Source organism: Arvicola amphibius, chromosome 8, assembly GCF_903992535.2.
Source record: "Arvicola amphibius chromosome 8, mArvAmp1.2, whole genome shotgun sequence".
NCBI lineage: Eukaryota > Metazoa > Chordata > Mammalia > Rodentia > Cricetidae > Arvicola > Arvicola amphibius.
This window is the reverse complement of record NC_052054.1, coordinates 99,982,023-99,995,212: the sequence shown is the minus strand read 5'-3', so window position 1 is coordinate 99,995,212 and position 13,190 is coordinate 99,982,023. Positions and strand designations below refer to the sequence as shown.

Sequence of the window (13,190 nt, the reverse complement as noted above, 5' to 3'; positions counted from 1 at the left end):
TCAAAGACCTCAACATAAATCCAGTTACACTGAACCTGACAGAAAAAGTGGGAAGCAGCAGCCTTGATGCATTGGCACAGGAGACTAACTCCTGAATATAACACTAGTAGCACAGACACAGAGATCAATATATATATTTTTGGTTTTTCGAGACAGGGTTTCTCTGTAGTTTCTAGAGCATGTCCTGGAACTAGCTCTTGTAGACCAGGCTGGCCTCGAACTCAAGAGATCTGCCTGCCTCTGCCTCCCGAGTACTGGGATTAAAGGCGTGCGCCACCACCGCCCGGCGAGATCAATAATTTTTAAATGGAACCTCCTGAAACTGAACTTCTGTAAGGCAAAGGACATTGTTAATAAGACAAACCGACAGCCTATAGAATGGGAAAAGGTCTTCACCAACCCACATCTGATAGAGGGATGATCTTGAAAATATATAAAGAACTCAAGAAACTGGACATCAAAATACCAAATAAGCCAATTAAAAAATCTAAACAGAATTCTCAACAGAAGGATCTCAAATAGCCAAAATAGGTACTTCTGGAGGCATTACCATTCCTGACTTCAAACTCTATTACAGAGCTACAGTATTGAAAACAGCTTGGTATTGGCATAAAAACAGAGAAGTCGACCAATGGAATCATATAGAAGACCTGGATCTTAAACCACAAACCTATGAACACCTGTTTTTTGATAAAGGAGCCAAAAGTACACAATGGAAGAAAGAGGGCATCTTCAACAAATGGTGCTGGCATAACTGGATGTCAACCTGTAGAAGAATGAAAGTAGATCCATACCTATCACTATGCACAAAACTCAAGTCCAAATGGATTAAAGACCTCAATATTAATCTGAACACACTGAGCTTGATAGAGGAGAAAGTGGGGAGTACTCTACAACAAATGGGCACAGGAGACCATTTCCTACGTATAACCCCAGCAGCACAGACAGTAAGGGCAACATTGAATAAATGGGACCTCCTGAAGCTGAGCAGTTTCTGTAAAGCAAAGGACACTGTCACTAAGACACAAAGGCAGCCTACTGACTGGGAAAAGATCTTCACCAACCCTGCAACTGACAAAGGTCTGATCTCCAAAATATATACGGAACTCAAGAGACTAGACTTTAAAATGCTAATTAACCCAACTAAAAAATGGGGCACTGAACTGAACAGAGAATTCTCAACAGAAGAAGTTCAAATGGCCAAAAGACACTTAAGGTCATGCTCAACCTCCTTAGCTATCAGGGAAATGCAAATCAAAACAACTTTGAGATACCATCTTACACCTGTCAGATTGGCTAAAATCAAAAACACCAATGATAACCTTTGCTGGAGAGGTTGTGGGGTAATGGGTACACTCATCCATTGCTGGTGGGAATGCACACTTGTGCAACCACTTTGGAAAGCAGTGTGGCGGTTTCTCAGGAAATTCGGGATCAACCTACCCCTAGGACCCAATAATTCCACTCTTGGGAATTTACCCAAGAGATGCCCAATCATACTACATAAGCATTTGCTCAACTATGTTCATAGCAGCATTATTTGTAATAGCCAGATCCTGGAAACAACCTAGATGCCATTCAGTGGAAGAATGGATGAAGAAACTGTGGAATATATGCATATTAGAATACTACTCAGCGGTAAAAAACAATGACATCTTGAATTTTGCATGCAAATGGATGGAAATAGAAAACACTATTCTGAGTGAGGTAACCCAGACCCAAAAAGATGAACATGGGATGTACTCACTCATAATCTGTTTCTAGCCATAATTAAAGGACATCGAGCCTATAATTTGGGATCCTTGAGAAGATAATAAGAAGGTAAACCCAAAGAAAAACATATAGTAATCCTCCTGGATATTGGAAGTAGACATGATCGCCGGGCAAAAATTGGGAACTTGAGGGTGGGGCGAGACGGGGCCAAGGGAAGATGGGGAGAGAAAAGCGTGATGGGGAGAATGGGGGGAGCTCGGAGGAATGGGATGCTTGGGATATAGGAAGGGTGGATATGGGAGCAGGGAAGCATATATCTTAATTAAGGGAGCCATCTGAGGGTTGTCAAGAGACTTGACTCTAGAGGGGTTCCCGGGTTTCCAGGGAGATGCCCCCAGCTAGTTCCATGGGCAGCTGAGGAGAGGGAGCCCGAAAAGGCCAGTTCCTATAGCCATACTGATGAATTTCTTGCATATCACCATAGAACCTCCACCTGGCGATAGATGAAGAAAATGACTGAGCCCCACATTGGAGCACCGGACTGAGCTCCAAGGTCCTGATGAGGAGCAGAAGGAGGGAGAACATGAGAAAGAAAGTCAGGACTGTGAGGGGTGCGTTCACCCATGGAGACGGTGGGACAGAACTAACAGGAGATCACCAACTCCAGTTGGAATGGGACTGATGGAACATGAGACCAAACCAGACTCTCTGAATGTGGCCGACGGTGGGGGCTGACTGAGAAGCCAAGGATAATGGCGCTGGGCTTTGATTCTTCTGCATGGATGGGCTCCGTGGGAGCCTTCTCAGCTTGGTTGATCACCTTCCTGGACCTGGGGGGAGTTGGGAGGACCTTGGTCTTAATTAGCATAGAGTAGGGAACCCTGATGGATCCTTGGCCTGGAGAGGGAGAGGGGGTATGGGTGGAGGGGAGGGGAGGGAAGGGGGAAGAAGGGGGAGGAGATGGAAATTTTTAAATATAAAAAAAAAACCATGAAAAAAATATAATATAAAAATACATTCTGAACTTTTAAAATCCCCATATTATTTTAAAATTTTCAATATTTTAAAAGTTCAGTATCTCTTTAAAATATCCAAAGACTCTTGATGATGGGTCCTTATAAATACCAAAATAAATAAATTTTAGGCTTTTCTATTTTCCAAAAAAAAAATTGTTAAACTTTCTTAGTCATCAGGGAGCATCTTATACCTGTCAAAATGGTTAAATCAAAAATACTGATGATAGCTAATGTTGGAGAGGATGTGGAGTCAGGGGAGTACAAAACCACTGCTGGTGGGAGTGCAAACTTTGGGAATCAGTATGTCAGTTTCTCAGAAAAATGGGAATCAATCTACCTCAAGACCCAGCTTTACAAATCTTGGGCATATATCCAAAGCATGATCAATCACATAACAAGGACACTTGCTCAACTATGTTCATAGCACCATTATTCATAATAGCCAGAACCTGGAAACAACCAGATGCCCCTCAACTGAAGAATGGATAAGAAAAATGTGGTACATTTACTCAACGGAGCTGTAAAATCAATAACCTCATAGAATATGCAGGCAAATGGATGGAATTAGAAAAAATCATTCTGAGTGAGGTAGCACAGACCCAGAAAGATAAACATGGTATGCACTCACTCATAAATGGACATTATGAGTAAAGTACAAGATAACCAACTACAATTAACAACCACAAAGAAGCTAGATGACAAAGAGGGCCCAAGGAGGGATACCTGGATTTCCCTGGGAAGGGCAAATAGAAGAGATCTCCTAGGTAAACTGGTGGTGTAAGTGGGGGGATGGGGAGGATGGGGGATGGGAACTTGAGGGAGAGGGTTGACAGCTGGGCATGGGAGGCAGGTTGGGGATGGGATGGAGGGGGAGTGTAAGGAAAGAGACATCTTGATGGGGGGGCACATTTTGGGGTTAGGGAGAAACCTGGTGCCAGGGAAACTCTTAGGAATCCACAAGGATGATCCCAGCTAAGACTTCTATCAATAGTGGAGAGGGTGCCTGAACTGGCCATCGACTGTAATCATATTGGTAACTACCTTAACCGTCACCAGAGAGCCCTTTATTCAGTAACTGAAGGAAGAAGATGCAGAGATCCATAGCCAAGCACTGGGCCGAGCTCTTGGTAACCCCCTGAAGAAAGGGAGAAGGGATTGTATGAGCCAGTAGGGTCAAGGACATGATGTAGGAACTCACAGGAACAGCTGACCTGAGCTCGTGGGGGCACATGGGCTCTGGACCAACAGTTAGGGAGTCTGCATGGGACCGATCTAGGCCTTCTGTGTGATAGTTATGAAGCTCGGTCTGTTTGTAAGGCTCCTAGCAGTGAGAGCAGGACCTGTCCCTGGTCCTTAGTTGGCTTCTGGGAGCCTATTCCTCATGCTGGATTACTCTGGCCAGCCTTTATAGAGGGGGAGGAACTCAGTTCTACCTCAACTTGTTGTGCCATGTTACATTCAAGCCCATGGGAGGCCTGCCCCTTTCTGAATGAAGATGGCGGAGGAGTGGGTGAATGGGGAGGGAGGACGGGCAGAATAAGAGAGGAGGGAGAGGATACTGTGGTTAGTATGTAAAATAAATGAAAAAAATGTTAACTAAGTAAAAAAAAGAAGAATTGGAAAGTAGAAAGATTAGCATAGTGCTCAGGCTCACTTCCAAGCTGTGGGGACTGAAACTACAAGCACTGGTGCAATGACAACAAGAACTGATGTTACCAACAGGAAGCATGGAAACACATGGGTGCAGACATCAGTTCTCAGAAACCTGAGGAGCCAGATGCACATCCTAAACTACACAACATACACACACACACACCCTAGTTCCAGCAGAATGGATGTCCACCCAAGTGGGAAACTACTCAAATATGCTGCAAAATGATTAAGGAGAAATGAATGTTTTATAAAACACAATGTAAAAGTACACAAAGGAAACTGAGGAACTGGGCTAAGCTAGAACTGAGAAACACTATTATGAGTAAAAAGTCGACACTCGAAGGTTGAAAGGAGTTGGCAATGCACACAACTCACAAGGAGCTCTATTCCAAAACACACAAGAAGTAGCTCCACACCAAGGCCAAGGGAGCTCTCTCCCCTGAAGCACAGGCAAAGGACCTGACTGAACACATCCTGGAAGGGGAGCTCTGCCGGGCCAGTAGGAGGCTCACACTGCGGCTCAGTGGCAGCCGGGGAAAGTAACACAAGAAGCCAAGACGACTGACGCAGCAGTGCCGGGGAAGGCTGAAGACAGGCTGAAGGCCTGGCAGTCCAACTGCCCTTGCTTGGGTTCTTTGCTGGGCACATGGTCATACTAGCTAGGTGCTAGTATGCCAGCTCCCAGGTTACTCCTTGTTGTCACAGACATATCTGTCTGCAACTTTGTATATCACATGCCAAAATGATTCTCAAACAACGTCAAATAACAGACTTTACAAGAATGTTTAAGCATATGCATCTTGTTATGTGATACAGATGGAGATTAAAATTCATACAAAAATTTGTTACAATGATTTGTAAAGATGGCTAGCCATTTTCAGTGTTTGCAGATAAAGGATTTTGGGGGTCTGTCCATGTGGTGTTTGAATGAGAACTATTCCCCATAGGCTCATGTATGGTGATGCACATGGACGTTATGGAACTTTTAGGAGGTACAGCCTTGCTAGGGGAAGTTATGACACTGGGGAGGGGAGCTCTGAGGGTTTATAGCCTCATCCCACTTCCTGCTCATCCTCTCTCCCTTGTGTGGTTGAAATATGATCAGCCTGCTTCCTGCTTCTTTTGTCTTGCCCCAATCTTCCCTGCCACAACAGACTCAGACTCTGGAATCATAAACCAAAATGAACTCATTTTTCCTTTAGCTGTTTCTGGTCACTGCAACTAGAAGTAACTAACACAGTCTGCATGGTAGATTTAAGCAATAATGTGTTATCAGTGGCCTCTAGGCTACTGTCAAACAGGGTTCTCCTTAGGGTGGTCAACTACATTAATCTCTGTTATCAACAAGCAAAACTATGGGAACAGTGAGCCTCAAAGCCACACATGAATTGTACCCTCATCTACACGTCCACCTATAGGCTGATACCTATTTCAGGGACACTTAGAAAATGTATCCAAAGAAAACATAGGGAAGACCTTAGAGTCGGAAGGCAATATTTATGGCTTTAATATTCTGTGCATCTGCAAAAGGTTCTGCCAAGTAGTCTCGAGATGCCTGAGTCAACATGGGAGCCCCAGAATGTCCCTGCACTGAGGCTGATACTGAGTCCTTCCTGACACCTGGATAAATCAAAAGCAGGGTCACTGGTTTGCCTTTATGCCCAATGAGAGTGACCTGAAATAATCACACCGAAGACACTGATGACTCCTACATGGGGTGAAAAGCCCCAAAGAGCTGCCTGGGGCAGCAGCACAGGCAACAGAGGCAGTGGTCAGGTGGGGGCGCCCTGAGTCCTCACTGTGCCCACCAGCACTCACTCTCTTTGCCCTTCTCCTTGTTCTTGAGCTGCTGCAGCTTCTGCTCACGGTGCTGCTTCTCCAGCTCCTGCTCCTGCCGGTGCCGCTCCAGTTTCCGCTGGTGCTCCAGCAGTTCCTGCTGGTGCTTCATGGCCAGCATCTCCTGCTGCTGCTGCAGGCAGAGGAGGACAGAGGTCAGAGTCCTGGAGACCCACGGAACCAGCCCACCACTCCCTGACTAGGGTTCCCAGGGTGCCACTTGGCCTACCTGCCCATTCATCTAAGGTGGTTAGAGGAGGACAGATTGCCAAAGCCTAAAATTCCTCTGCCCCTTTAAGGGCAAGATTCACAGAACAGCCTTGGATCTGTGCATAGTACTCAGGAGTAGGTGACCTTGTTGAGTATAAATGCTCTTTGAGTATATCCCCAGAGAGCTGAAATAGTGAAGCCAGTTTGCACAACTTCTGGACATTTTATTAGACATGGAAGAATTCTGAAATTCTACCTTAGGGGTTCATCCACCAAGACACCACATTAAGAGTATGCCTGGAACACACATGGTAGGCCCAGAGGCAAGTCCAAGTTCCTTGAGGTGAAGACAGACAATGGTATTCATTCACCTGAGGGAATGCTGCCTACCTCAAAGCAGAATTAGTTATCAACAGGCAAAAGCACAAGACTGAGTCAGAAACAGGCAAATCCAACAGGGTATCAAGTGACACAGGCAAGAGCATGAAGAAGTAAGTATTACTATCACTATTTCCACGTCTAGAGTAGGAAAGACCACTGTGACATGACAAAGATAAGAAGCTGGTGTGGGAGCAGAGAGATGGGGAGGAAAGTGAGGGACACTCTAAGATATGCATTACCTACCCACATGGAAATGAACTTCATAGCACACCTAAGGTCTCGGCATCTTTATGTAGACATTAGAGATTCAAAATATGACATGAAATATTCAAAATATGGCATGAAAATGCAAGGTCCGTATGAGAAATAGTTAAATACAGAAGGTAAAGGAGAGAGACTGCAGGATTTATGATACATAGATAAACTATAGGTGAATATATACTGTCATCAATTCAGGAGACTGTAGCAACCTGCCAACTACAGAGGCCGAGGCACAAAGAAAGTAAGGATTCTTAGACATGGTCAAAAAAGAATGGGAAAAATGCTTGCCCCTACCAATCAAATCCCTGTCACTGTACTGCAAAAGGTAAACAAGAACCCTGCCTCCCGCCTGAGCATGTAGCCTCTCAGGGTCTCTTATTTCAGCGGGGCCATTGGCTCCTCTTCCCTTGGCCTAAGAACTGTTTCTAGCTTTCATTGCATTAGTGGGTAGACACCCTGTAGGCATGGGTACTTTTATGGTGTTGCTCCCTCATGGAAAGAAGAGTGTCAGGGAGCAATGATCAAGGAATTGGCAACCAGGTGGTCTGTGGAACTTTCTATGGAAAAAAAAATCTGGCACAGTATGTGCTCACTGGAGTAAGTGATTAAGAATGGAGACAGTGCAGAACAGGACATCCAGCCACCCAAGAATGTGCAGGCCACAGCCATGACAGGAAACCAACCAGTGCTTGGGACCTTTGGAGTACTTTACACTTAGAGCCTAGGAGGAGCTCATGATGCTAATCTGCTAAATTTGCTTACCAATTTGACTACATCTGGAAGCAACTGAAACCCCTAAGCTGTTGGGCCTTCCCGTGAGGAATCTTCTTTTCTTCTCTTTTTTTTTTTTTTTTGAGACAGGAGACATAGTCCTGGCTGTCCTGGAACTCACAATGTAGACCAGGCTGACCTAGAACTCAGATATTTCTGTCTCCAGAGTGCTGGGTTTAAAGGTGTGCACCAACATGCGTGGCTTTGTGAAGGATTTCCTAATCAGATTACTTGAAGCAGAAAGACCCACCCTTAGAGTGGCAGCCCACACAAAGGAGATGGAAGAAGGAAACTTGGCTTTTGCCTGCTTGCCTTCACTCTCACTGGCTAGTTCATCTGTCCTGCTGCTGAGACATTGATTTCTTTGGCAGTATTAGAACCTACTTCTTTGTGATTCCAACTTAGACTGAAAACCAGGAATCCTTTAGAACTTCTGTGCCAGACTGGGCTTGCTGAGACATTCAGACCCACAGACTGAACAACTATTGCTTTCTTGGCCTTTCGTTTTGAGGGTACCAGACCACAGTCTGCAAGACAATCTACTAGCCCCCCTCAAAGTACATATATCTAGTCTATCAGCCTTGTTCCCTTAGAGATTCCTAAGACAGAGCAGTTCAAAGGAGGAAACTGAGGTCAAGATTTTTGTCTCCTAAGCAGGATTTCGAAGATGCCCATGTGGGCAAACAGCTAGGCCATCAAAAATATGAACTAGCACACAAAATGTGTTCAGGTGTGTTTTCAGTGCACATGAAGATGGTTGCCCTTCATGGATGCTGCCTCTCGTGGTCTCCAGCAAGGCTTTATGGAAAACAGACAGGGTGTACCCAAGACATGTCTAAAATGGTGCTGGGCGACTATTCAAAAGAGGAGCCTGGCCAGCATTCAGGCACTGCAGGCAGTGCTGTGTGTACCATGCCAGCTCCAGGGAGTCACCTGGGGAATCCTCCTCAACCTAGGAGGAAGCCAGGAGGTTAGCCCACCCACAGTTAACCTAATACACACCTCTCAAAGTCCATGCTTCCAAAAGTGTCCAAGCTGCACAGAGGCTTAGACTGTATCCTCTAGCCACAGGCCTTGCAGCTCCCTGGTTGGATTTCCCAGGACAGTGTCTGACACCAGCTTCCACAGTCAACTACAGCACTGAAGAGATAGGGGCTGTAAACTGCTCTGAGTTCATTCCACGTGAAGTTCAAGTCACATCACATCAAGAATGTGATGGAAAAGTGATAGCAATTGCATAATTTTATAAGGTGAACATTCTTTATCCACTTCAACAATCAAGCCTGTGTACCCCAGACATGGAATACAGGCATTGAGCCACTGAAATTACTTTTAGTGAAACCTAAGAACTTCATGAGCAAAACAAACAGGACCACCAGCTTACTCACGCCACATGCATAATACAGGAGGTGCTAGGCACTGCCCCTGTGGGTCTAGACTGGGAGAGCCAGGAAATTCTCAGGTTGCTATATCTACTACAGGGGCTGAGGCTAGCCCTAGACCTTAGAACACAGACAACAGTTCTGTCTTCACCTGTGCTATGTCTCCACAACCTGCAGAGCAGGTATCCCTGACCTTACTTCCCTGTTGCTATGGAAGCAGTCTGATGTTAGAGCCTCACGGAACTTCTTAGAGCTGTCCAGTTGCAACTGTAGTCACCCGCAGGAGCCCCATACTCCCTGTCTGAGGATTTGCAAGGGCTCTCGTTAGAAAACCAGCTATATATATATATATATATATATATACATATATATATATATATATATATATATAAAAACATGTTCACTAAGAATATTCACGGGCAACGGTTATTTGTAGTCAGGAGTGGGGGACAGGCACTCCCACAATAGCTCAGGAAAGGGAGTGGGAAAACACTGGAAAACTGTGTCCAGACAGGGGTGGGCCTGCTCAGAGTACCTTTCCCACAGAAAGGCCACTTGCAGAAGGCCTCACATTGTGTCCAGCACCAGTGAGTACAGGAGGAGCCAGATGAGGGGCAGCAGGTCAGACTGTTGCCTCTCTGGTTTACATTTCCAACAGTCACCAAAATGGTCTTCTGAGAGACAGCATGCTTCTGAAGGCTGTGAGGAGGTACAGCAGGAAGGAGAAATGGGCAGGCCAGCTGCCTGGGCTGACTTGTCCTGCCTTTTGCCAGCTGCCTTCTCCATGCTTCCACTGGGCTGCAGAAGCGCTCCACAATGAAGATCAATTGACTAGGGGCTGTGACAACACTCTAAAGGTCTGGTGTGAGGTTGGTAACTGTACTTCACCATCTTTACCTCGAGTCTGACTTTGAAAGATGTCCCCCAAAGAGAATGGTATCTTACAGGATAGGTAAGTGTCACCGTGAAAGATGTCAGGGAGACATAATCTAGCTGGATGGATGGGATGAGAGACCAAACCCAAGAGATTTACAGTCTCAAAATAATATCTTAACTTAGCCACCTTTGTTGCTAGCAAACAGTATGGATAGGTCTAACACCAGTTGGGATCTAGGTTTCTTCTGGCCATTTATACCAAGAACTGAACACCCAGTTCCAGGACTTAGAAAATAACTTCAGAAGAGTGACATTTTCCTATCGTTATAGGAAAATCAAATTACAATACTGTACACCAAAAGTAAAGGCATGGAGATTAAGCCATATCCTCTATTAGCTTCATTCAAAGAGACTGCTCCCAATCATTCTGGAGAAACACCATGGATTATAGGGCTGCCAAAATAACATCTGCAAATAAGGAAATTTAGAGAGTGCTTAAAGGTGGAATGGCACTACAAGCTGTCACTAGGCAACTGGTGTCAGGTAACTCTACCTGCTTTAATTAGCTTCAGAAAGCAAACATGGTGGCATTTTAAAAATAACTGCGTAATTAAGTTTATAATCTTCCTTTCCAAAAAATAGCCTCATACACCTAGCCTTGTTCAGAGTCACCAAACTTGGGAGCGAGTGGGCCACTGCTAAACAGACTCACAGTACTCTCCCTTGGAACCAAGAGGGAGGTGAGTTTCCTGCTACAGTCAGAAAGACACACAAGCCTGATATTCATGAGACACAGAAGTCCAGGAAAACTGTACCACAGTAAAGATTCTAAAAGACGAATAACAACCATATTCCCAAAGACACCCCACAGCCACAATGCTGGCCCCGTGAAGAGTGTCACAACTTCAGACTATTGAGATGTTCTGCACTGGACAGTCACATAGCCAGGTCAGAATGGACTAACCACATCTGTGCTCTTCAGTCCAGCACAGTCGGGACACTCTTAACAGTGACCCTCTGAACCTTAGGACCCTTTGATCTTAACTTTTCTCCTGATCACACACAATAATCTGTCACAAGGCACTCCTTCCTCAGCTCCCCAAGGCAGAGCCTGTACTGTCCAGGGAGAAGGCTGACATACATGTAGACACCACTAGAGTGTAGAACTCAGTCCATAATATATATGAAAGTAAGCCAGGTGGTAGTGGCACCCCCCTCCTTTACCTGGCACTTGAGAGGCAGAGGCAGGTGCCTATTTGTGAGAATCTTTGAGAATCTTTGTGAGTTTGAGGCCAGCTTTGTCTACAAAGCGAATTCCAGGAGAGGCTCCAAAACTACAAAGAAACCCTGTCTTGAAAAACAAAAACAAACAACCCACAAAAAAACGAAAAAAATTAATCTACAAATGAAACTAAGCATAAGCAAATCACCTATAGCTCAGGACATCTAGCTCAGCAATATAGGAAATCTAGACTCAAAATCATCCATAGGCATTAAACCAACTTCTTCACATTACTGGGCCTCAAGAGAAATACTGTGATGTGGGATTTCCCTCTGTATGCTGTGATTACCACTAATGAATAAAGAAAACTGGCTTGACCTGTTGATAGGGCAGAACTTAGGTAGGTTGGGGAGGGGGCGGGGAACTAAGCTGAATGCTGGGAGAAAGAAGGGTGGAGTCAGAGAAAGGCCATGGAGTCTCCGCCAGAGTCAGACATGTCAAAACTTTGCCGGTAAGCCACTGCCATGTGATGATACACAGATTAATGAAGCTGCATTAAAATAATATGTAAGAGTTAGCCATTAAGAAGCTAGAGCTAATGGGCCAAGCAGTGATTTAACACAGTTTCTGTGTAATTATTTTGAGTCTAAGCTAGCCGAGTGGCCAGTAACCAACAAGCAGCTCCTTCCAACAATAATGTGTGGTCAGCTTTGTATAGCCCTTTAAGCATATTCAATATTTTCAGTAAAACCTGATCCCTAACCCATTTTGACACTTAGGGACAGACTCCTACACCCAACAGCTGTTCTGTATGGTCTGAAGAATGTTCTACAATTGCTATGCTTGTTGTTTTGAATGAGTGAGTTTAATAATTATATAGCAAGCAGCAAATAGAAAGAAACAACAGATAGACAGACTGTAAACCACCATCAAAATGGGCATGCACAGCATCAGAGAAAACACCAGTGGGAAAAGCCCCACTAAGGCAGTCAGTTGGACTTCCCAACTAAGAATATCTATAGTGGAGCAAAGTGTCCCTTCCCCTTTTATCCAATAAAATAATAAACAGTGGCAGACAGACACCATCAAATTCTGCTCACCACGTTTAGCAGAAACCAACTGGGGTAGTGGAGCTAGTCAGCTGGAGCTCCTGATTGAGCTTTCTCTCTATGACTAACTTTCCAGTTTCCTGTTCCCTCTGCAGGCACTTGTACATTAGGAGACAAACAACAGTGGCCTATTCTGCAAAAGGTTTACCTCCTGGCTGTTCTCAACATAGTATTTTATGTTCTCAGTCATGGGGGCTGGGGTGGGAATCAACCTATCATCAGACAAGAGGTACTTTGAGACTAACATGTTTAGGTCTGAAATGAGAAAGGGAAACCCACTTTCACAGCCAGATTTTAAGTGAGCTCACACAAAACATGACAATTTACCAGTAAAATGTATATTGCATACCCCCTTCACATCTTGGATGTATGGTCCACCGGCCTGATGTGGGATTTCACTCTGTATGCTAAGAATAAGTTTTATAATCATAGGTTATTAAATAATCTGTTTAGGCCAAATGGGAAATCCAAACAGAGATATAGAGAGAAAGTAGGCAGAGTCAGGGAGACACCAAGTAGCTGCTGAAGAAGAAAGACGCCAGAACTGGTTAAATATGCCTGAGTCATTGGCCGAACAGTGTTGTAATTAATATACTTTCTGTGTGATTATTTGGGTCTGAGTGGCTGGGAAACGAATGAGCAGTCTCTGCCTACACCTGCTTGTTTCCCAGAGTGAATGTATGCACTGATGTTGTCTCCACAGCATGCTCCTGGCCACAGTACCTTCAATTCTCACCCTTTGGATGCCAGCAGTGACAGA

At 44.8% G+C, this 13,190-nt stretch overlaps 1 protein-coding gene across 8 annotated transcripts in view; it reads right to left on the bottom strand.

Annotated features, from left to right (window-relative positions):
- The window catches only part of Hdac4 (histone deacetylase 4), a 262,695-nt gene that overhangs the window by 86,343 nt on the left and 163,162 nt on the right, over nt 1–13,190 (bottom strand). For 5 of the 8 annotated variants that reach the window (XM_038339151.1, XM_038339150.1, XM_038339154.1 and 2 more), the window contains exon 5: nt 6,201–6,351. The exons of 1 other annotated variant lie outside the window; for it this stretch is intronic. In XM_038339151.1, the coding sequence (XP_038195079.1) occupies nt 6,201–6,351 (151 nt within the window). The remainder of the gene's footprint in view (nt 1–6,200; nt 6,352–13,190) is intronic. 2 more of the 8 variants (XM_038339152.1, XM_038339156.1) reach the window with 1 other exon arrangement.